The sequence below is a fragment of the Phyllobates terribilis genome, unplaced genomic scaffold, assembly GCF_046119375.1.
Source record: "Phyllobates terribilis strain yellow unplaced genomic scaffold, ASM4611937v1 Scaffold_5__5_contigs__length_657084704, whole genome shotgun sequence".
Taxonomy (NCBI): Eukaryota; Metazoa; Chordata; class Amphibia; order Anura; family Dendrobatidae; genus Phyllobates; species Phyllobates terribilis.
The window spans coordinates 457,965,320-457,990,674 of record NW_027362765.1 but is presented as its reverse complement, the minus strand read 5'-3'; the positions used below and the strand labels follow the sequence as shown (position 1 = coordinate 457,990,674).

Genomic DNA, 25,355 nt, shown 5'->3' with positions numbered 1-25,355 from the left:
TGATTGGAGTAGGGACAGGTGCATGCAATTGCACTCATCCAAATCGGTAGCATATTATAAAACTATGAAACACTTTAAAAAAATGCAGTTGTAAATAAAGGATATGTACAGAATTTTAGTATGGTCTACTTGCTTCTTTAATGCAACTTTCTAAATAGTCTTCATTAAAACATTTCAACTATTTTGCTGCTGCAGAGTGTCTGTAAGTCCTCTATGTAGCCGAGTGCTCTGCAACAAAGCTACAAATCCATCAGAGCTCCTGCTTCTACTCCTGATGGCTCTTCTCCACCTCCCTTTTCTCAGTGTTATGCCACGGCCCGACTAACAGTATTTAGTCAGTATTCGGTCAGTATTTTTTCTCAGGAGTCGGAGCCAAAACCAGGAGTGGGTGATAAATGCAGAATTGGTGACTTGTTTCTATTATACCTTTTCTCTGACTGTGACTCACTTGGTTTTGGCTCTCAGTCTTGAGAAAAGATACTGAATAAAAGCAGGAAGGAAGGAGAGGTAATGAACATAGATCACCACAATGTGGACATAAAAGAAAGTATATGCAGTCTCAAGGAGGGCAGAAAAAGGAGGAAAGCACAAGAAAAGGAAATAAGTGGAGGATAGAAGCTGTGCTGGTGCTTGAGCTAATTAACCCAGCAGAACTCTGGATACCTACAGAACTCACATCCAGCATGTATTACAGGGAGGGACACTTCCACAAGATAAAAATCTGAAACCTGGAGAGGGGCTACAAACTGCATATCATGGGATCAGAAAATGAATAAGCGAATGAAGGTTGCAGATTGCAACTTAGTGCAATTTTATTAATTGAAGTTAACCACTAACATATGTGAAAATATATATATTTTTTTCATGTCAAAAGGTGTCCATAGCCTTTAAAAAATTATTACGCGTGGCAAAGTCCGGCCAATGAGCAACAGAGACTCCTGAGCTGAGGACAGCAGATAGAGAGAGCATTGGTCTGAGGCCCCTCAATAAGAAGTGCACCTCTAAGGCTACGGCCCCACTATCAGTATTTGATCAGTATTCGGTCAGTATTTTTTCTCAGGAGTGGGAGCCAAAACCAGGTGAGGAACAATCAGAGAAAAGGTCTAATAGAAACAAGTCACCAATTATGCATTTATCACCCACTCCTGGTTTTGGCTCCCACTCCTGAGAAAAAATACTGACCAAATACTGATAGTGGGGCTGTGGCCTACTTTTGACTTACAGGCATGGCAAACTGTGATAGACACTAGCCCTCCAAAGGCCTGCAGTAGCACAGTGCAGGCTGTATAGCCCACAGCCACTTGGACACAACCTAGTGGGATCTCCGATGGAAGTTGAGAACCCCAACCATGGTTAAGAATCACACTAAGGCTATGTGCCCACGATGCAGAAATGCTCAGGATTTTTTCCTGAGCGTTTCTGCATCTCCCTGGCAGAAAAAAACGCATGCGGATTGTACATGCGGATTGTACATGCGGATTGTACATGCGGATTCCTGCCAGGGACATGCGGAAACTAAGCGTTCTTCACTTTCATTTCCGCATGCGGGTTGACAAGCGCTTCCCAAGCGATTTTAGCATCACTTGGAAAGTGCTTGTCAACTTCACACTATATAAATCCATGCAACCGGCATGGATTTATATAGTGTGACCGAGAGAATGTCAAAAAATAAATAAATAAATATATACTTACCCTCCGATGGCCTGCGCTGTCTTGCTTCACCGTCCCAGCTGCCGGCAGCGGTGGATTGAAGGACCTGCCGACGTCAGCGTCGCGTGACCCGTCACATGACTCTGACGTCAGCGCAGGTCCTTCATTCCATTGCGAAGTGCCGGGAAGCAAGGAGGAGCGCACCGCGGGCCGCCAGAAGGTAAGTATATATTTATTTTTTGTTTTAATCCTTTTTTTTACAGCTTTTTTAATGGTACCTGGGTGTGGAGGAGAGTCTCTACACCCGAGTACCATCTGCACATTAGAACGCGCCAATTCCGCAAGTACAGATGCAGTCTTGCGGAATTGGCGCGTTGTAATGCAAGTCAATGGCGGTGAAAATGCACCACTTCCGCAAAATAATTGGTAGTGCTGCGTTTTTTTCCGCAATGATAATCCGCAGCGGAAATTTCCGCAGCATGTGCACAGCACATGCGGATTATCATTGGGGGACATGGCAGACCTTCTACCATGCATTTTTGCCGCTGCGGAAACGCTTAAAAAACGCATCGTGGGCACACAGCCATAGGTTTGTGTTACGTATTTCCAAATAAACCTGTTAAACCTGTTACTCGGGAGCGTCTCTTTAATCGCTATGTTTGGTTTAGTACAAATGCCAGGGGGGTTTGTGAATTCTGGCTATATTACGAATAGTAAAATTATAGCCACCTGCATATCAGCCTAAATGGCCATTGTGTCCAGTAATGCAGCAGTATGGGATAGGTGGTTACACATAGATAAATGCTGCACTACTGGACAGAATTTCCATTTCGACTGATTTGCAAGTGGTTGTAATTTTAATACTTGATGTAATATCCAACATCTCTCTCATGGTGATTGTAGTATACTGAATTTCGATATCTTCTCTATGGTGATTAAAGTTGAAGAGAGGTTTAGATATAGATGTTTTCAGTTTTGCGGGTTTAGGCCACGGCCCCACTATCAGTATTTGGTCAGTATTCGGTCAGTATTTTTTCTCAGGTGAGGAACAATCAGAGAAAAGGTATAATAGAAACATGTCACAAATTCTGCATTTATCCCCCACTCCTGGTTTTGGCTCCCACTCCTGAGAAAAAATACTGACCCGAATACTGATAGTGGGGCCGTGGCCCTAGATTGGGGCTACACGGCAGCTTTGACAGAGGTGGTTTGGTCAAAGATCGCTGAATGGATTGCAGCACAGTGCAAGTTAATGGGGTCGCATTGCAACCTGAAATGTAACATAACAAGCAAGTCCCCCAAAAATTAACTGGTTTTGACTTTTTTTTTGCGACTTGCTTGTCATGATCACTATACCTTTGTTTCGCAATGGAGCCTCATTCACTTATATTATGCTGTGATGTAGTAGCGGCATACAACAATCTTTGACCCCACTGTGTCATAGACAAAGTCACTGTGTAGCCCTTTTCTTATTTGACCGATCCTATAGGACAGGGGTCCCGAAGCTGTGACTCAGGAGCCACATATGACTTGTTGCGGCTGTCTGCTATCTTGGTGCATTAATTCCCCGCTGTTGTGAAACAGAGGGTTGTGGACCATTCATAAGGAAAAAAATATTCATGCATCTTCTCAGTATATTCGCATTGGCTTTCCAAAGGTGAAGGTCTGCACCATCTACCTCTAGGTCACTCTATAATATTAGTGTTAACATTAGTGAATACGTTGATTTTACTTACCCCTGTATATCTTGTCCTCTTACAGGAATTCCATCCATCTCTAGATGCCATCCCGGTGCTTTACCCTCAGTGGGATCCTAACAGCTACCAGGAAGGACAACAGGTGGGAGAACAGGACACGGAAACATTATTTCCATCACTATTTTCTGAAAGCCTGCGTGTCCCTGCAACAAATAGGTAAGAACCAAAAGACTAGCTTTATTGTGCGACATGTATATGCCTTCTAGTGTCTTAAAGGGCATGGCATCTAGAAATAGTCTACGTAAAAAAAAGGTGTGTAACTTTGAAAATACATTGAATTACTTGTTCTTATCCGGAGTTAAAGTTTTATATTTTACTATACAATAGAAACAGTGAAGGTATGTTAGGAGACTTCAACCATGAAATATTGTGAATGCTGGTCCGTACATCGCTGACTGTACTCAGACTATCAATGTCAGATGTGTGAAGTCAGCCTAAAGGCCCAGTCAGACGGCCATACATATCGGACCCAGATCGAAACGCAGTGCACGAACTGGCTAGCAGCTCTTCCTACCCGAGCATGACAGCTTGATATATGTAGGGTGAACAAATAATTGTATGGAACCCATAGAGTGCTGACATTTTTTTTTTAAATTGCAGTTTTGCTAGCAATTAAAGGGAACCTGTCATGTATAAAAATCATATTAAACTGCAGATATGGGGTTAATCTGCAGGTTAATAGCATCCTGAAGCTGCCTGGCACACTCACTGAGAGCCCCACTGCCGGGAGGAAATTAACTTTATTCCTCCCCGGCTATCAGTCATAGGGGTGGCGTCTGCGTGGCTTCAGTCACCGCTCAGTGCATAGTGAGTGTCAGCTGCATCCTTTTCCCCGGCACTGACTGACAGCCAGCTCTAATGGTTATCCTGTTGTCAGTCACTGCCATGGCATGGTTACAGCCATCGCTCACTATGTACTGACCGGCGACTGAACCTGCGCTAGCCCTCCCCTATGACTGAAAGTCTGAGGCTACTGGGAGGAATAAAGTGCATTTCTTCCTGGCAGTGGGGCTCTCAGTGCGGGCAACGGGCAGGTTCAGAATGCTAATAACCCGCAGATTATAACCATATCTGTAGGTAAATAGAGTTTTTTACATGACCGGTTCCTTTTAAAGGGATTTGAATGGCAAGTAGAATTGCTAGGAAAAAAAAAAATTTCCTTTTTCTTAGGGCAGGTACAGATGGCCATAGATTCTCTCATCCGAGAAAATCGGGTCGATTTTGCATATCACACTCTGCTCAAGCTCTGGTCATGGTGTGATCATAGTGTGATCCAATTCTCTCGGATGAAAAGAAGATGTAAAAAAAATTCTCCATCTTCTCCAATCTGTCAGTCCTTGAAAATGAGACTGCACTCAGATGTCATCCAAGTGCATTCTGTTTGGTTTTCATGGACTCATTGACTTGCATGGCTGCATGTAATATTGGATCAAACTCGGGCATGTAGCGATTTTTTCCTGGGACCATGCCGAGAAAAAATCTGACGTACACGGCCCCATAGAATAACATCATTCCTAGTGCAATCCGATGTTTTGTCGGATCACATTCAGACTGAAAATACGGTCATCTGCACGAGCCCTTATAATCCATGTAAGTTTCTCTAATGTCTTATACAAGTCATTTATGGAAAAACTCCTTTAAAGGGAACCTGTGATGTTGAAACTGGTCTCTGATCTGCAGGCAGGATGATATAGAGCAGGAGGAGCTGATCAGATTTGTAGACATTTTTGTGTGAAAGTTTGAATAAACTTTTAAATCTCTGGTGTTTGTATGTATGAGTCCCGTGAGCAGTCGTACTAAGTGATTGGCAGTCTTTCCTGTATGACTATACATGCAGAGAGAGCTGTCAATCACTAGTAGGACCGCCCACTTGACTCATACATATACAAATACTAGAGATTTCAAGGAATAAAACACAAGTTATACTGAATTTTTTCTCACAAACTTATATATCATTCTACATATTTTCTCCTTCTCTTTACCATGCTATCCATAGATCAGACCGCAGGTACAATGTGACAGGTTCCCTTTGAGATTGTGTTCCACACTTACATATTCTGCTGTGGATTTTTCTGTAAATCCACATATAAATCCTTGATGGGTCTTTTATGCAGATTTGTTACAGATTTGACACAATGCATTATGAAGAGTGAAATCTGCTGTGAAAATCTGCAGCATAAATTTACATGCCGTAAATTTAAAATCTGCACCACTTGTCCAGCTGCAGTTTTTATCTGCAATGTGTAGATGAGATTTGGTAAACTCTAGTGATTAGTGAGTGTGCTCGTTTAACCCTTTAATCGAGCACGCTTGGGTACTCGCCGAGTAGTTTCGACGTGCTCGGCTTCTCTGTTTGATCCACCACGGCTGCATGTGTCACGGCTGTTAGACAGCTGTGACACATGCATGGATTGCCTATAAAACAGGCAATTCGTGCATATGTTACAGCTGTCTAACAGCCACAACACAGGCATTCGTGGCAGATCAAACAGAGAAGCCGAGCATGCCGAAACTACTCGGTGAGTACCCGAGCGTGCTCGTTTAAAGGGTTAAACGAGCACGCTCGCTCATCACTAGTAAAATCTCATCCACTTTACTGCTGCTGTAATATGCTTTGGATTTTCTTCCTGCAATTTCAGACTGAACATCTGCAGCTTGTCTTCCACTTGTGCACATACCCTGGAAAGTCATGTGCGAGATTCTGAGGGATATTTCCATTAGGACGATCCTAATCCTGGCTGGCTGTCAGAAGGAAACTCCTCTTTGCCAGCCTTGAAGCGTCATTGCTGTCTAGTGACAGTTCTCTTGAGGACCATGTGCTATATATTTTTATTTGCAGATTTTAAAGGGAATCTGTCATCAGGTTTTTGCTACCTCATCTGAGAGCAGCATAATGTAGGAACAGAGACTTTGATGCCAGCAATGTATCTCTTAGTTTACTGGGTGCAGCAGTTGTGACACAATCAGAATTTTTAGCAGTAGCATGAAGCAGAGCTCAGAAAGCTAACGCTGCCCACATTGTCTATTGACAGTCAACTGCTTATCAGAGAAGGGGGCGTGGTCGAACCACTTGGCAGGAGGCTGCTAGTCTTGGCAGTGATAATATCCTAGTGTTAAAACACTCATTGTTTGAAAACAACAGCACACAGCCTAATAAGTGACACATTGCTGAAATCTGTGTCCCAACCCCTACACCATGCTGCCCTCAGATTACATAGCAAAATCGTGTCAATAGATTCCCTTTAAGGCTAGTTTTAAATGTCCAACATTTACGGTCTGAGCATGACTGTGATGTCGGGACACATTGACAGTCCCTTGACCCAAACTCAACAGCCTCCCAGGTGTATAAGAGGCTGTTGAGTTCAGATAAGGAGAACAGTGGCCGGTGTGGACATCAAGGACCATACTTGGGTAGTGAATGTTGGACACGTGAAATTGACCTAATAAAGATCTCTACAGCAGCACGATCAACTGAGTTCGACAATCATTGGAAGTGAGAACATCATCACTTGTCCTGCAGAAATGTGAATGAGAAGAACTTGGACAGTACAACTTTAATAAACTGTAGAATTCGGAATGATTGGAACATCTCGCTCATTCTTTCCATATAAGCTGATGTTCCTACAAGTTGAAAGCCGCAGAGTTCATGACTATCTCTAGCTTGTCAACTTGTCGAGGACATGGAAAGCTGCAGAAGACGATGCTTAGTAACTTGGAAAAAAAGTAGTGATTTGCTCACGGTGTTATTTCAGCATGGACACCTATTTCCCACTGTTTAGTGATCCTTTTATTTTCCCAGGAGTGGTGACGTTACATCGCAGCGTTGTGTTTCAGAGGAAGGACAGCTGCTTCCTGCCCTTCCGCAGACTGATCTTTATATAGGGGGCCTGGAATATAAAGAATCTAGGCAGAGCTCGCAGCCTGGCACCATCAGGTATTATTATTATGTGCATAACTCGTGTCTTTTATTTAACAGCTGTGAGCTTGGTGCAAACTATTTAAAGGAAGAAAAAATGCAATTATTCATTACTTGAAAATAGCCCGAGCTTGTCTTATCGCCTGCGACATGCTGGGTATGCTTGCAATGACTTTTCTATTAGGAGTGGAATATGCTGCCGCGAGCCAAGAATTGGTCTTGTACAAACCTGCTACATTCTTGGTGCTTATAATCTGGGATAAGTATTAATATCGAACAAGTAACAAGTTCTATAGAACAAAGATGTAGAATTTGATCTGAAAATGGAGCGGAGCTGAAGAAACCTTCCTACATTTTGGTATTATTCCTGCCTTGGTTTAACCCTAAAATGGAAATGATAATAATAATTCTTTACAGTTCTTAATAAATCTTTTGTGTCTGTAGTAAAATTCCCAATACTTTAAGGATAAGGCTTTTAAAGGGGTATTCTCATCTTAGAAAGTGATGGCATATTCTAGTAATATTCCATATCTTTATGATCATTGGGTATCCGATCATTGAGATCCCAACTTGTCCTCAGGGTTAAGGGACCAAACCGTTGCTTCAGCGCTGTGCTGCCGTCCCTTCACAGTTTTCCCTCTGCCGAAAAGTGTTTCCGACCACCAGCTCCATTCAAGTGAATGGTGGTGGCCATAGTACCCTGCACAACTGGGTGGCCTGTAGTTCCCTGCACAGCTGGGTGGCCTGTAGTTCCCTGCACAGCTGGGTGGCCTGTAATACAACTGCACAGAAGAAAACTGTGAAGGGGTTGGGGCTTTGAAGCGGCGCAGTGACCCTCCATTCTCAGGATGGTTCCATAGATCAGACCCCGGGATCTGCCATCACTTTCTGACATGGAAATATCCATTTGAAGAGATTTCAAGGATACTACATTAATCCTTCGCTTAGGCCATCAACGTATGATCGGAGGCAAGCTAACTCCTGGGACCCCCTTTACATTATTTGGACTTTGCTTTATCATATATTGCCCCTTAATTTTTTTACAGGTGTTGTCAGAGCAAAAGTTGCTCATTATTATTCTTTAAAAATAACCAAATAACTCATATTCACCTGCTGTCTCCTTCCTGGATTCAGCACATGGTGTTTGGCATCACTGGAAGCAATTATGTCACCATTTAACCAGTCACAGAGCTCTGCGGTTTGTGATAGCCTGCAGCGATAAGGTGACTTGAATCATGCAACATTGGGTATTTTTTTCTGATGATGCACAGTTCAAGTCATCTGACCGCTGCAGCCTATCACAAGCCACAATGGTCCTGTGGCTGGTTGAAAGGTCCAGTCATCGCTTCGCTGGACGCAGGAGGGTGACCGCAGGTGAGAATGATTTATTTATGTTATTTTTACAGAATCCATCCCCCAAGTAATGAGGACCTTTTACTTGGAAAACCCTTTTTTTGGGGGGAGACCCCAGAGTGTGACATTGCCACCAATCATAAATGCAAGAGTTTCCCTAAGAATAGGTCTTCAATGTGATATCCCGAATGACCCTTTCAATAAGAACTAGCAAAATATAATCACCAAGTTTGGTTTGAGATCAAATAGCAAATAGTCTAGTGACCAACCCCTTCTGAAATTCTCCTTTTGGTCATGTGGAGGTAGTAGAGTGAACTCCCCTGAATTAGCATTGGGTGGTCCTGATGTTTCCTCTCTTTTACTGCACCAATTATCAATCCACCAACTCACTGGTTGAACAACTTCATTTAGTATCGGAATTGAGTATGTAGCCAAGATTTTGCAACATGGAAGACATTTTTGGGTCTTAACTAGTGATGATCGAGTATGCCTCATTAACCCTTTCGGCGAGCATGCTCGGGTGCTCGCTGAGTATTTTGGCGTGCTCGGCATTTCATTCATTGTTGTTCTGTTCGCCAGGCTATCTCTGCATGCGTCACTGCTGTCTAAAAGCCGTGACACTTGCAGGCGCGGCGACAATGAATGAAATGCCGAGCACGCCAAAATACTCGGCAAGCATGCTTGTTAATGAGGCATATTCGATTATCACTAGTCTTAACTAGTCTTAACATCTTAATCTTAAAATTAACCTTAACCTTAGATGTGACATTACTACAGTGCATCGTGCTAGTGACTGCTGCGTTTTATTGCAACAAATGTTGTCTTAACCTTCTGCTTGATGAGCATTCTTCATTCTTTGCATGCAGAACTCCTCTAAGTGTCATAGACTTGTGGTCTCCTTGGGATATCCTTTCCTGCAGTCGTACTTGCCTTTGATTCCATGTGTCTGGCTTCAGTCCAGCACTGCTGGGCTATTTTCCTATCTGGCCCTCTCTGCTATCTGGGCACACAGCGCACATTCATATATGACTGGTAGTTAGACAGTATCTCAGACATATGCCAGTGTATTGCATTCCTTCAGCTATGCATCTTTGTAGGTAGATTATGGCATTGTGTTGACTTGAACTCTTCATTCGCTATATTAATTTATTCTGGCATCATACTTGGCCATCGTCTACGAAAGTCATGCACAAATAACTATGCGATAAGGATGCTGCTATCCTAGTGACCAGTCAGATTATTTAATTTACCTTGTAAAAGGCAGCATGAAATGTTAAACTCCTAAACTACTGGTTATAGCAACTTTCTTTGCATGGTGTGTCAGTTTTCATACATGTCTTGACTCTGTCTTAAGCATGCACTGCATGGATCTGCATATCCAGTTGGCTATCGTTCCTCTTGGTGCCTGCATTTCCCCCTTTCCTTCACTGCTTTTATCCATATTTATTGAAGGACTGAATTCTTTCTACCATTTCCCTTGTTAACTGCAGCAATCTCACCACCAGTGAAGAAGGTTCAAAAGATGAAGAATTTTTTCCAGCAGAAGATACAGGACTGATAGGAATACTCCGAGAATGGGGAGAACAAGTATTGCCAGAGAAGATCTCTGAGGCAGCCGAAGAGGAGAAGACTATCCCACTGGAGATGACTCAAGCTGCCCTGTCATCCGAAGAAACATCAGCCACTAGTCCTGGTTTTAATTTGAAAGCACAAGAAAAGTTTTTGGCAGGTGAAGATTTATTGGCAATGCAAGACACAGGACCAGACACTGATCTATCACCCGTAACTAACTTGAAGAGCAATAATGTTGTAATGAAGGGTGATTGCAATCTTGACAATCCAAGTGTTCTTCCTCTGACTTCCATATCACAGCTGATTCCAGCATCCGAGGAATTATTCCCCAGGAATGTCCCACTGTCTCAGCCAGTTGTAATGCTCCAAGAACCAGATGACTCTGACAACCAAACAAAGGACTATTGTAAGGATAGTAATACTGATATAGGAGAACAGAACGGATCATGGAATAGTACAACTTTAACTACAGATGGTGTTGATAGCCAGACAGGGGGGCAGAGCCATATAATCTTGCCTTTTATAACAGATGGGAGCTCAGACATCTATAAGGATAAACTCCCATTACCCCAAAGCCTTGAAAAAGGGAGCTGCCTCCACGACGGAGAATCCCCTACAGCAGAGAGCCCTGAGCCCAATCTGGTGGTGTCGGAGCTCAATACTTTTTGTGATAATCTCATTACATCATTGCTTAATCAACAGTCTCCGCTTGAGGTGACAGAACCACAAAGTCTTCCAGCACAGATGGGTAAGATAGCTGCTTATTCCAGTTCTCCTGTCAATCCACCCAATAAATTAGAGATAGAGACTAAGAGATGTTTTGATGGTGCAGGACACGTAGAAGAGGCAACCTTAGAGGAAAACACTCATAAAATTGGTGAGGAATACGGATTGCAAAAAAAGTCCATCATAGATGTTGGAATGTTTAGTACTAAAGAGACAATAGATGACAAATTAGAGACAAAGGATTTGAAAAATAGCAATGAAAATAACATTACTTTCAATCCATTCATCCCATTGGGCATTCAAATTCCAGTGACTCCTCAAACTGAAAATATTTTATGTACATCTGACAGTCTAAATGATGACATAAATCAGGTTACGCTTGAAATCCCAGCAGGTCTTATAGGTACAACTCTGGACTCCTTGCATGTGACTAGTGCAAGTGATCAAGTCCAGGTAGTCAATCAGGCTAGTACTGAAAGAGTTAAAGACCTAAAATTTCAGAGCTCTGTAAATAATTTACTTTTTCAAGATGTGTCAACCTTTTTCCTAAATACCGCAGATCTACACCTAGCAGCGCCAAGTCCTGATCCAAAGGAAGAAACGGCAAAGAGTTTACCCATATGTAACAAAGACCAATCGCTCACTTCACCATCCATTGAAGAGTATGGACCAACATCCATAAGCCAGAGTGAACGGATATCCCAGCAAAACATCGAATGTAGTCCAGTGGGTCTTACTGGGAATGAGCTCACAACTGAACATCCTAGCATGGACATGGAGAAAGTGGCCATATCAAGGAGGAGTAATACTGAGTATGGTTTTAATGATTTGCTGGGCAGCATTAAGGAGGTCTTTGTAGATGATGAAATAAGAGTAGACACCCATAAGGAAAAGGCTTTAAACACTGATACAGAAAACAGTTATTTATCTGTTTCAGCATGTCCTGTTGTTAGGGGACACTCCCCAGGCACACAAGTTTTACTAGATACACCAGCAGAATCTATAAAAGAAAATTTTGAATCTTTTTCAAAAGCCGGAGAGGTCAATATTCTCCCTCCACAGATGGAGACTTTATTATCTTTGAACGAGAAGTGCTATGATGATGTATCAAGTCCAAAGGAAGAAAGTTTCTCAAAAGAAAATTCTGAGATATTTCCAGTTCAAACCGAGACGAAGACTAGCCAAAACCAAAGTGGAAATGACATGTGCCTAAATGCTATGCATCAAAGGCAAAGTCCTGATATTAATGGAAAGCTACAATCATCCCTCCTGTCTGATGTGGAAAACCTGAACCACAGGCCAGATTGTACCGTGGAGGAGACATCCAAGGTTCAGACAAAACAGAATGTGTCTGTCTTAAATCCAGAAGAGTTTAAAATGGTAGATTTCAGTTGCCAAAACCTGGAAAGCAGGTCTACAAAGGAGAAGGAGGTTTCCTTGAGTCAGCAAGATATCGCGTCTTTAGAGAACACACCCTGCCTTGACAATGCTTTGTATCCTGTCAAAGCCCCAGAGGAGAAAGTAGAAGACGTGCCTTTAGCGTCCACATTAGAAACTCTAGAAAACATATCGGATGTAGTTATAAGTGCTGAAATGGACAAATCCATCTCCACATCTTGTAAAGACATGAGCACCATGGATGGTACAGATGTTTTAGAACTTCAAGGGGACAACTTTTTGCTGCACAGTCAACTAGATGAAGAGAAACAGTTGGAATTGACAATGGAAGGTCAGTCTTTTATACTTTCTTCAGATAAAGATGACCGTACTAATGAAGATATCCTTACTATCCAAGCTCAAGGTTCTCTAGATGCTTGTCCACAGCTTCACACTTTAGATGATACATCAACGCAACTTCAAGCAGCCGGTGACAACTTCAGCTCTATGGAACAACCAAAAGATTGTGCTACAAATAAACCAGATATTGAAATAGACTTTCGCAATATGGATGGAGTTGTTGTAGACCCTTCTCAAGATGTATCAAAAATTGAAAATGCAACTAATCTTTCCAGTATCAACCTTCAGTCTGAAGATTCTCAAAAATCTACATTCATAGCAGCAGATAAGAACTTTCCATCTGAAAATGATATTTTAAGTATTCCTCCTCAAACCAGTGACGAAGAAGATGGGAGTCCTTTACCAATGATGTGTCCAGAAACTGAAACCCAAGTATGTGATGATCTTACAGTCAAGACTGAAAAGTCTGATAACAAAGAAAGAATTTTTAGTAAAGAATTATCTGCACAGACTCTTGAAGAAACTGATGGGGATCTTCAAGTTTTGTCTACTGGAAGTACCGACATCAACCCTCTTACTGACAACACAGAGGAGTCCTTTTTTAATCAGGGTAATATGGAAACAACTGAAACTTTTACCGAGCATAGGAAATGTACTGAAGAAATTGAGAATGATGAGCATGTGTATGTATGCTCCGCTGCATTATTAGAGGGACCACAACCTCCAGAAATATCTTCTCTTCCTCATATACCGGAAAGAGAAAACTCAAAGTCTGATCTTCTGTCTGTAGAGGACACATCAGGAAAATCACAAAGTGTAATTGAGGAAACAAATGATAAGAAAAATGTAATAGAAGAGTCCACACAAGTGACCAAATTATTTCCACCGATTCTTGATGACCACAAAGATATTTTGCAAAGGCTTCAGACAGATGGATCTGCAGTTTCTTTAGGTGAAAAGGATCAGTTAGATACAGAAACTTTAATTTCACATTACAATCTCGAGGAATGTACGGATGCTGATCGTGTAAGCACAGAAAAACCAGAGGAAGCTTTTAATATTCTGCATAATAATACACACAGGGAAGTACACCCTCAGGACAAACATCCTGAAATGGCTTTTGAAGGAATGCATAGTCCAGTCGGGGAAGAAGCAATGACCCAGAGTTCTCAGGAGCACACAAGCAAAGCCATCAAGGCAACTGTAGGCACTGAAGGTATAGTAGAGCAGAACGTATCTGGGTTGATTGGTATGATAAATCCTGATTTGATGAAGACCCAAATAAATTGCATACAGAATTCAGGCTCTGCTCCTGAGCTGCACATCTTTTCCAAAAACACCACCGGATTTCCTTCAACAGTACAAAGTCAGATAGATTTAGGGATAAAAAGTGAAGAACTTCAATTAGTCAAACTTTGTGAAGAATCAGAAACCCCAAACATCATCACTTCTGGTTCTTGGGAAGGACATGAAATGACTCCTGAATCCTTACAACTTCTTCCAAAAGAGAACTCTGATGATACAATGAAGCCTCAAATGATTATTAATGAGTTATTTTCTGAACTACTAAACCTTGTACCCGAAGAAAATTCAAAAGCATCTGAAGTTATAATGGAGAAGCCTGATCTAAGTGCAACAGAAGTAGATGCTGTTCCTGAAATAATAGGAGTACCAGTGTCTGATCCGCTAACCGCTCTAGAGACAGATATTCTTTTTGATATGTCAGGGTCCACAGTTAAGGAGACGGCAATCCTATCTGATGAACCACCTTTGCCTTCAGAGCAGACAAAGACCGTATCTACAGATATAAGCCCTCCTTCTGATGACTTGGCATCTTTAGTTGAGCCTGCAAGTTCTGCGGACACAAGTATTACACATGATACTACTCACATAGAACTGCTCAATGAAAAATGTGATCCTTGCCCTGTGGAAACAGTCATCATACAAAAAATGGAGCAACCTGACCAAATGGTATTGTCTACAAACCAAGAGAAAATATACTCATTCTCTGAACCACCAGGAATTGATCACACCGAAGACAAGAAACTTTCTTTTCTTACATCTGCTATTGGAACAGACCTACCTATTCTTGACTATGGTCATCATTCTAGTGTTGCTCAAGAAAAATCACTTACATCTCCAATTATAGCTGGACCTTCTTCTCCAGTGATTAAAGGCCCAACTTTTCCAGCATCAGACTCATATAGCTTCACCCAGAAACTGCGTAGTGTCCTGCACTCTGATCAGCCAGTCACCAAAAAGCCTGTGAAACCCACGACTCCTGAGCTACTGGTGCTCCCCTCAAGTCCAACGATGCCTCAAGGGGTAACCAATGAAAGGTACTATTGTGATTTTGTTTGTTAATTAAGTATTCTGGATAATTGTAGTCGTAATGTGTATGTGGATTTTGCCACTTACTGGATTGTGGCAACACTGACTTAAAGATTTAGTACGACTTTAGTTTATTCACTATGGGTTGAAAAGTCACAAATGACCTTGCACGTATTGTAAAATGTCCAACACAGCAGGGAATTTTGCTACAGTCATAAATGACTGATGACTTATTTACCTTTATGGAATAATTGAGATCGCTACTGTGATTTTACCATGACAGCTTTGCATCCTTTACACCTTTCAAGCTGCTGAAGAACAATTGGTCATAGAGTTGGTGTGATTCGATTTGTAGGACTCAGTCCATCGGCCACATCAGAAATCTATGGCCACTGGATGGGAGTCTTGAGAACCCCATCCTACCTGACTTCATCCACGGCTTTATTTTGATTAGCCAGCCTGGCTCAATGTCATATCTGCATCACTGCCGGGCCAGCTAATCACCAGAAGAGCCATGAATGTCAGGAGATAGGAGGTGGTTCTCCAGGCTTCTGTCGCAGCAGTCACAGATTACTGATGTGACCAATGGACCGGGTCCTCCGAAACAATTCGCACCGACTGCAATTGATGGTTAGAAAACTTATTGCCAAGGGTCTAATGAGCAAATACTGGATTTAATGGTTTGGTATTTAACCCCTTTGTCATAACTCATAATTTGATTTCATAGATTCTCCCCATGAGACGAATGTTACTATAAATTGCAACTTTGAACTTTAACATTTTTCTTATTGAATCATATCGGATATGTTCAAAATTTGGGTGCTATAATATATTGATCCGTTTTAGCACACTGATATCATGACTTGTGTTTTTCCATGTACCTTGATGAATATGATGGATCTGTTTTACACAACCTCATTTCCAAATAACACAAAAAAAATCAAGGGATGTTCAGTTGTGTCAAAAATGTATGGTGAATCCACAACACCACATAGAGCATGCTCGAAGATATTTAGCCAGTCCGAAAATCTAAAATGTGTTTCCTACATATGAATGGGGTGTTGATTTTGCTCCAAAAATTTGCAACAATTCTTTAGCAGGTAGCATAGTCCCTTAGGTGACAGGGGGATGTGAAACATTTTTTACTTTATTATTCCACTCTGTAATTAAAAAATGACCACCCATATAAGTATGGAAAGCTACATTTTGTTATGTATGTTTTGGATGATGCCCCTTGAGAACTTGATGTGGACGAAGGACAGTATGTCAGTGCTAATGGTATTAAACAAAGGACAGTACAGTGGGTACGGAAAGTATTCAGACCCCTTTACATTTTTCACTCTTTGCTTCATTGCAGCCATTTGGTAAATTCTAAAAAGTTCATTTTTTTTCTCATTAAAGTACACTCTGCACCCCATCTTGACTGAAAAAAAACAGAAATGTTGAAATATTTGCAAATTTATTAAAGAAAAACTGAAATATCACATGATCATAAGTATTCAGACCCTTTGCTCAGTATTGAGTAGAAGCCCCCTTTTGAGCTAGTACAGCCATGAGTCTTCTTGGGAATGATGCTACTAGTTTTTCACACCTGGATTTGGGGATCCTCTGCCATTCTTCCTTGCAGATCCTCTCCAGTTCCGTCAGGTTGGATGGTGAATGTTGGTGGGAATCTTATTTCTCATAGTCTGGGAGTCCGTCATGTGTTTTTGAGTAAACTCTATACGGGCTTTCATATGTCTTGCACTGAGGAGAGGCTTCCGTCGGGCCACTGTGCCATAAAGGCCCGATTGGTGGAGGGCTGCAGTGATAGTTGACTTTGTGAAACTTTCTCCCATCTCCCTACTGCATCTCTGGAGCTCAGCCACAGTGATCTTGGGGTTCTTCTTTACCTCTCTCACCAAGGCTCTTCTCCCACGATTGCTCAGTTTGGCTGGACGGCCAGGTCTAGGAAGACTTCTGGTGGTCCCAAACTTCTTCCATTTAAGGATTATGGAGGCCACTGTGCTTTTAGGAACCTTGAGTAATGCAGAAATTCTTTTGTAACCTTGGCCAGATCTGTGCCTTGCCACAACTCTGTCTCTGAGCTCCTTAGGCAGTTCCTTTGAGCTCATGATTCTCATTTGGTCTGACATGCACTGTGAGCTGTGAGGTCTTATACAGACAGGTGTGTGCCTTTCCAAATCAAGACCTATCAGTTTAATTAAACACAGCTGGACTCCAATGAAGGCATAGAATAATCTCAAGAAGAATCACAAGGAAATGGACAGCATGTGACTTAAATATGAGTGTCCGAGCAAAGGGTCTGAATACTTATGACCATGTGATATTTCAGTTTTTCTTTTTTATTAAATTTGCAAAAATTTCTATATTTCTTTTTTTTTCAGTCAAGATGGGGTGCAATTGTCATCTCAGATAACACAGGTCTCCATGAAGAGCTGTAAAAATATTAATGTCTCATTATAGCAATTTGTGGTGTTTTAAAGTACCTAGACCTCCACTATTTTAAACCTATGACTTATCTCTATAAATTACAGCGACTTTTTAGTCACCTGTACAAAGGATGGATTTGAAAAATTCCATAGCAGACTTTTCAGCCAATTAGCAGCAAAATCTGCATAAGATTTTCCATGGATTTTGCCTCTTTCCATTGAAGTCAAAGAAATTCACAAAAAGAATTGCCATGTTGTGAATTTACAAATCTGCACAGCATGTCGTTTTCCGAGTGTCACTTTGCCGGTTCTATATCAGGCCTTGTTCAGTCTGTGTGTCCAAGAGGCAGAGCACAAAGAACAATGCTAGTTTATGTGCTATTGCACACGAGTGATTTCCGCATGGTGAAAAAACATTGCAAGCACTGGTGTGTTCTGTTTTATGCCCCAGACTAAGGCTAGGTGCAGACGGCTGTAGATTCTGTCATCCAAGAGAATCGGGTCAATTATGCAAATGACACTCTGATCAAACTCTGATCAGAGTTTAGTCAGAGTGTGATCACAGTGTGATCCAATTCTCTCGGATGAAAAGAAGATGGAGAACAAAATTTCCCCATCTTCGGCATTTTGTTCGTCCACGGAAATCGGACTGCACTCGGATGTCACCTGAGTGCAGTCCGATATTTTCCTAGGACTCATTGACTTGCATAGCCAAGTGCAATACGAATATGGGATCAAACTCGGGTATGCTGCAATATTTTGTTCCGGAAGACTGTGAGGGAAAAAGCGGACATGTGCACCGCCCCATAGAATAACATGGGGACAAATGCTATCCTTCAAAACGACAAATGGCAATTGTCCGATTATTTTTACGACTATCTGCTAATGATTGTTTAAATGATGAACAATGCGATCGTAACTCAGGATCTGCACACCATGTCAGACAGCACAAGAATCATGAATGAAATGGTTGAATACCAATCGTTCCATCCCTCCGTTTTGCCGGTCTAATAGTTGAACGAGCAAACAATCGACATTTACATTACACAATCTTCAAAACATGAATGAGAATTTTTTCACTCATCCAAACGATTTGATGCACGATAAATGAGCGTTTTTGGACACACCGTTCAGTCGCTCAACTCAATCACATTATCCAATTATCGTGAACGATGGGTCGTTACTGTTAGAATCTGATGGATTGTTAGCCAGTGTAAATGCCCCTTAATCAGAAGTGTACATAGAAATCATGGAGCCCCATAGCAGAAGTTGTAATTGGGCCCCCCTAACCAAAAAAATAATTAATATGCAGTGGGGTCACAGAAGAGCATATCATAACTTTGCAGCCTTTATAAAGTAATTTTCCTCCTACTGAAGCCCTAGATTCCCCTTGCATTGCACCCGCAAAGTATGATGCCAACAAAAGTGCCCCCCAAACACAGTATGATGCCCCCATGGTGAATTCCTCCACATTAGCCTCCACATGCACAGTATAATAACCCTCCTGTACCCTACCTCAACTCCCCAGTAAAGTATAGTGACCCCAGCACAGTATGATCCCCCAACTGTGACCCCCACACAGCCCTCCATGCAGTATAATGGGCCTACAGACAGTATAATGTCCCCACATTGTATAATGGCCCGCAATAGCCCTCCACACAGTATGATGGACCCCACACAAACCTTCACACTGTATAATTGCTTGCAAACAGTATAAAGGCTCCCACACAGCCCTACAAATATGATAATAACCCCCACATAACCCTCCATATAGTATAATAGGCTTCATAGTCCCCTATATTATATATTGCACCGCATAATCCTCCATATAGTATAATGCACTTCTCATAGTCCTCCATAGTCCATACAGTATAATGCACGCCTCATAGTCCTCCATACAGTATAATGCACCCCCATAGTCCTCTATACAGTATAATGTACTACCCATAGTCCTCCATACAGTATAATGCACTCCCCATGGTCCTCCATTGTCCATACAGTATAATGCACCCCCATAGTCCTCCATACAGTATACTGCACCTTGCATAGTACTCCATACAGTATAATGCACAGTATAATGCACCACCAATAGTCCTTAATACAGTATAATGCACTCCCTATAGTCCTCCATAGTCCATACAGTATAATGCACTCCTCATAGTCCTCCATTTAGTATAATGAAGCCCCCATAGTCCTCCATACAGTATAATGCACTACCCATAGTTCATACAGTATAATGCATCCCCCATAGTCCTCCATACAGTATAATGTACTCCACATAGTCCTCCATACAGTATAATACACCCCCCATATTCATCCATACAGTATAATGCACTCCCCACAGTCCATTCAGTATAATGCACTCCTCATAGTCCATCATATAGTTGTCACTATGCTGTTGCCTGACAACCAGGGAGCAGGGGCACCTACCCTGTCCCTAACACTAGGGGCGCCCTATCTATCCCTGTTCCCCAGGTTACTTCAGATAGCGAGAATGCTGGGGCCATGTACCTTGCTGTTCTCCTGAATCAGCCCTTATCTGTCCCCTCCCCCACCCAGGGAAGTGGGAAGGAATAGTGTATGTAAATACACCAACCAGACAAACAAAGGAGAATGTACAGGGATAAAATAAAATACTATACACACAGAATATGCACTCACAGACAACAGAGGGAAACACCAAAGTGATTATCAAGGTAAACAAAAATAGAAGAGGATGGGACTATGCACACAACCAAAACACCAAGCAACAGTCACAGAACAACTCTCCTTAAATGCCTCCACTGAACACCGACACCTCCACTCCACTCCTCATCAGGCTGTATAAGACTTAACACTGGCAATCCAGATTGCCAGAGCAGAGACTAAATAGGAGAGGGGAGTGGCTGATGCATCACAGCTGAGAACTTCCAAGAAGGAATCTACAGAGACTCAAAGCTGAGCAGTTTAACTCCTGCACTGCTGAAAGAAACGATCACCATTTAGTAAGAGGGAGAAGTGCTTATATTCAATGCAGGAGTACGTGAACTCAGACGCTGAGGACTTCTGACTCCTCTCTGTCGCGTTAAACATGTGACAATAGTATAATGCACCCCCCATAGTCCTTCATACAGTATAAAACACTCCCCATGGTCCCTATAGTATAATGCAGCCCCCATATTCCTCCATACAGTATAATGTACCCCACATACTCCTCCATACAGTATAATGCACCCCCATAGTCCTCCATACAGTATAATGCACCCCTATAGTCCTCTGTACAGTATAATGCACTCACCATAGACCTCCTAGGCTGATCTAATATCAGCCTGTCTCCACTAACGTCCCTGTATTGGCTCTTCACCAATCACCACACGTGAACCTCACCCTGTCTTTCCCTGGCGTTTGGCCCTGGCTAGGGAAGGGAGGGGGTGAGCACTAGTCGATCCCCACTGACCACTAAAGACAACAAAGGGGAACAAACAAGGGAAGATAGCTTAGCTTTTAGTTGACTTCAGAGAGATGAACACTTGTCCTCATAGCTCCAGAGAGGATGAGCCTTGCTCTGAGCCTTCACAAAGGGTAATGTGAGTATCGCCGGCACATCCCTCTAGCAGACAGCAGGTATTTATACACCCAGCCCAGTATGTTAATTAGCCAGAGGAAGGCAGCCACTAGGTCCTAGAGAGACAGCCTCTAAGAAGGTGTCTGCAATGTCAAACGTAGAGCTCTCCTGCAACTAACTGCAGGTCGACTGTCTGTCAATTCTGACACACCCGTGACAACATTATTACGGCCACCACAATGTACTCATTGATTTAAAAAAAACAACAACAATAGTCACGTCTCCTCCTCGTTCCCCCTCATCCTTGTTGTGAAGCTCCCGCGCATCTCAGCGCAGCGGGCGCCATGTAGTAGCTTCATAGCACCTGCTGGGCTGAGACGTCAGACGCCGAGGAAGAATGATGGGGAGGAAGCATTATCTGACGCTCCCTCTTTCATTATTGCTTTCAACTGTATCAGCATCCAGGTTGCCAATACAGTTGAACTTGCGATGGCACCGGGCCCCCCCCGGCTCACGGGCACCATAGCAGCCGCATGGCTTGCCGCTATTGGCTATAAGTCTGTGCACAATGTCTTTTTCAGGAGGATTATGCCTGGAACCCACTGAAAAATCGCCACAAAACTGCCACAAAAATGAACATAGTAGAAATGATGTTGCTGTGCCCCTGTCCAGTCTTTTGTTACTTATTTTAACAGCTTCTCCGCTCTGAAATCACGTAGTGGTTAAAAGATGTAACATGTTCATTCTTTGGGCGGCTTAGTTTTAGAAGCTGCCTGCTTTTTATAGTTGAAAGTATAGAGAAAAGACGCCGGTGCAGAGTCACCGTAACAATCGATGGCAAGATCACCAGCGAAGCTACTTCTGGAAAAAGACTGACGTTTTATCCTGAAGCAGCTTCTCTTAGGAAAACCTCGGCAGCCTCGCCAGCGTCTTAATGATGTTGTGTCACACATACCCAAATTGTGCCGCCATATATCCTCTCCCTCTAATCACCTTATAACTACAACTTGATTACCTATTCAGAACTATGCGATAATTGGGTAGTAGTGCTTAACTCCCCATGCTCATTAGACAACTGTTGATAGTTCAGCCAGCTGCTGTCTTCTGTGACTCTACCGTTGGCAAAACCCATCGATATCGAAGGGTTTAGCCAATAGTCTAACCCAATAAGAATCTATATGGCTGAATAGATCACCCAGAGGCAAATCCCTTTAGGACTCACATACACAACGTTGTTGCATGCACAGACACAAATGGTGGTGCGCAAGCTGGACTGTGATTTTGCATTATGCACCCATATTCACCTCCATATTCCCCTATAAGAATTCTTCCACAATATGTTACAAGAGTTTTTCCTTTTCTCCCTATTTGCACAGATACTCTCTTCTCTTATAATTGTTTTTATTAAAGAAGCACTCCCATCAAAGTTTGTATCCTCTTAAAGGGAATCTGTCACCACTTTGGAGTTATGAGACCTCTACTATGGGCATACAGGTGATAGAAAAGTAAATCTATACATACCTGTATGGCCCATAGCAGAGGTCTGATTGCAGAGAAATCTGGTTTTATAAAATCTATCTTCCAGAGGCTTGGCGTCCTGGGGACGCCAAGCAAACCCCTCCTATCTTCTTACTATTCTCCTGCTCTGCCTCCCCTCCCACGCATGGGCAAAGCACCGCTCACATGGAGCGCGCTTTGTTTCCCTCCGGCCCTTTTGGCTGCGTACTGCCAGTGGAGCGGAAGTCTCATTGACTCACCGTCGCTTGCGCAATACAAGGCTGTGGCGCAGTATGCAGCCAAACGGGTTCGGAGGGAAACAAAGCGCGCTCCCCTGGATGCCAAGACTCTGGAAAACAGACTTTATAAAACTAGATTTCTCTGCAACCAGACCTCTGCTATGGGCCATACAGGTATGTATAGATTTACTTTTCTATCACCAGTATGCCCATAGTAGAGGTCTGATATCTCCCAGGGGGTGACACATTCCCTTTTATATATAGCAATCATCATATTATACAGCACTGTGTACTTACAATTGCTCATTTTCTCTTTCTACCCAGTTAATTCTTCTATTTTATCTGCTCTATGTAGAAACAAGAAGTCTCTTTCTGTTGCATGGGTCATCTCTCCCTCTACTACTCCTGACCTAGCTGCTCTGCTTCTCCCCCTGCCAAGGACTTTGCAGTGATGTAGATTTGTAGTTCTAATGATGACTCATGCAGGGGAAAGTGACTTCCTGTTTCTACATAGAGCTTAGAAGGATTCGGCTGGTCTGTTTTTAATCAAGTGATGTCATAGACCTAATGGAAAACAGAAGAATTAACTGGGTAGAAGGGCTAAATAAGCAATTGTAAGTACACAGTGCTATATAATATGATAACTGCAATATATGAAGAGGATTAAAATTTTAATGAGAGTGCTTCTTTAAGTATATTTCTGGTTCCTTCCTCCCCAGAGCCTTTTTGCAGTTGACAGCCATTGCTCTAATGATGTAATCCCCTATTTTAACCAGACGACTTACAGATCAATATTCCTATTGTAATGAGTAGCCGGCCCTGTGTCACGCTAGCAGCTTGGGGCAAGAACTTGCTATACAGTACACTGACTGACCGTGGTGTCTGGTGCGCTGTCACTCCTCTAATTTGTGACCTCTGAATTGTTGGCAGCTCTCTGTGACAATATGGTTGTCAGGTGTCACCTACTTCATTGCACGTTACTTTGTATCTCGGCATACTTAGGCTTCCTTGGCAACCTTACTCTGTTGACAGGTCATTACTTTGTACAGTGTGGCGGTATTGTATCGGGTTGCTCGCAGGAGGTGGGGAGTACGGCCGGATTACAAGTATTATAACAGATTTCTGTTCGTTATTTGCCAATATTGAAAGGCAGGATGTCAAATGTGTGCTGAAATAAAGTTTCCAGAAAACTTTTCCATATGTTAACTTTTTTTTTCCCCTTTGATCCTAAGTGTATCCCAGGAATAAGACGTATTTCGGACACCTCTTGACAGGTTTTGGCAGTGGCTCCTGGTCCTGTGACACACTGACTATCTTTCTATAGACTCAGGGCAGAGATTACTACTCCCCCCTCCCTGTTCGCTTTCCTCTAACTGATTGGAAGCTTTTGTATTCCTGCCCTTAGGGGTGGGAATGTTTTAGCAGTGCCTGGGCATGCTGCTTCAGTGTGTGTCACAGATTCATCTGGCCCTGTGCAGGACCCCATTTCTGGTAGCTTTCAGTGCCCTTCCCTGAGGAGGAGAGAAGGAGGCAGAACCCCTCCCAGACAGGCATCATTCCAGTCCTTGGCCTTTTGTTGTGTCTCAACTTTCACTAAGGAGAAGTAAAGTTTGCTGCCTCCTTTCATTCCAATCCTGGGGACTGACAGACACAGGCATGGGACATCCGGGACAATTTCTCAGACGCTTGTTCCTTGGGATCTAAGACATAGCAGGGAACGGCTCGGATCAATGAAATCGAAGCGGATATTTGGACTCGGTGAGTAGGGATATATTTAGGGATACTGTGCCAGGAACACCGTCGTATTCTAGACATTAGCTGGCTAAGAGGATCATAGTACCAGCTATATAACTCCTACTGGCCTGTGATGGGCGATGTACCTGTTCCCCTAATCCCGGCGTGAGATATTTGAGACAATACAAGAGTTTTACCTAAAATCTGAAAAATTAAAGAGACAAAATAAGACAAGGAAGCTGCGAGTCTGTGTCTTCTACGTGTGACATGCAGGAAAAGTTTGGCAAATGGAAGATTTTACGATTTGATGAATCATTGCGGGGAATGTTGGATATTATTGCTAGGCTGATGTCATACGGATCATTGAGGACGGCAAGACTGCAATAATAAGATATGGATGAAGTAATATAAGGCATGGTAGTCTGGATATACTGACTGCCAAGATGGCAAATATATCAGGGTTTAGGACACGGGTCATTTTACACCTGTTTGTGAGTGGAGAATTGGCACAATAATAATGTGGCACAGACTGGTAATGCATACTGGTATTAATGTGGCACAGAGCGGTGATGTATATTGGTAATAATGTGGCACAGACTGGTAATGCATACTGGTAATAATGTGGTACAGAGCGGTGATGTGTACTGGTAATAAAGTGGCACAGAGCAGTGATGTATACTGGTAATAATGTGGCACAGACTGGTAATGCATACTGGTAATAATGTGGTACAGAGCGGTGATGTATACTGGTAATAAAGTGGCACAGAGCAGTGATGTATACTGGTAATACTGTGGCACAGAGCAGTGATGTATACTGGTAATAATGTGGCATAGACTGGTGATGTATACTGGTAATAATGTGGCACA

General features: G+C 42.5%; 1 protein-coding gene across 4 annotated transcripts in view; it reads left to right on the top strand.

Moving 5' to 3' along the window:
• TACC2 (transforming acidic coiled-coil containing protein 2) overlaps positions 1-25,355 on the top strand; it is a 180,913-nt gene that overhangs the window by 50,612 nt on the left and 104,946 nt on the right. For all 4 annotated transcript variants that reach the window (XM_073685361.1, XM_073685362.1, XM_073685360.1 and 1 more), the window contains exons 4-6: positions 3,412-3,563; positions 7,207-7,341; positions 10,167-15,050. In XM_073685361.1, the coding sequence (XP_073541462.1) occupies positions 3,412-3,563; positions 7,207-7,341; positions 10,167-15,050 (5,171 nt within the window). The remainder of the gene's footprint in view (positions 1-3,411; positions 3,564-7,206; positions 7,342-10,166; positions 15,051-25,355) is intronic.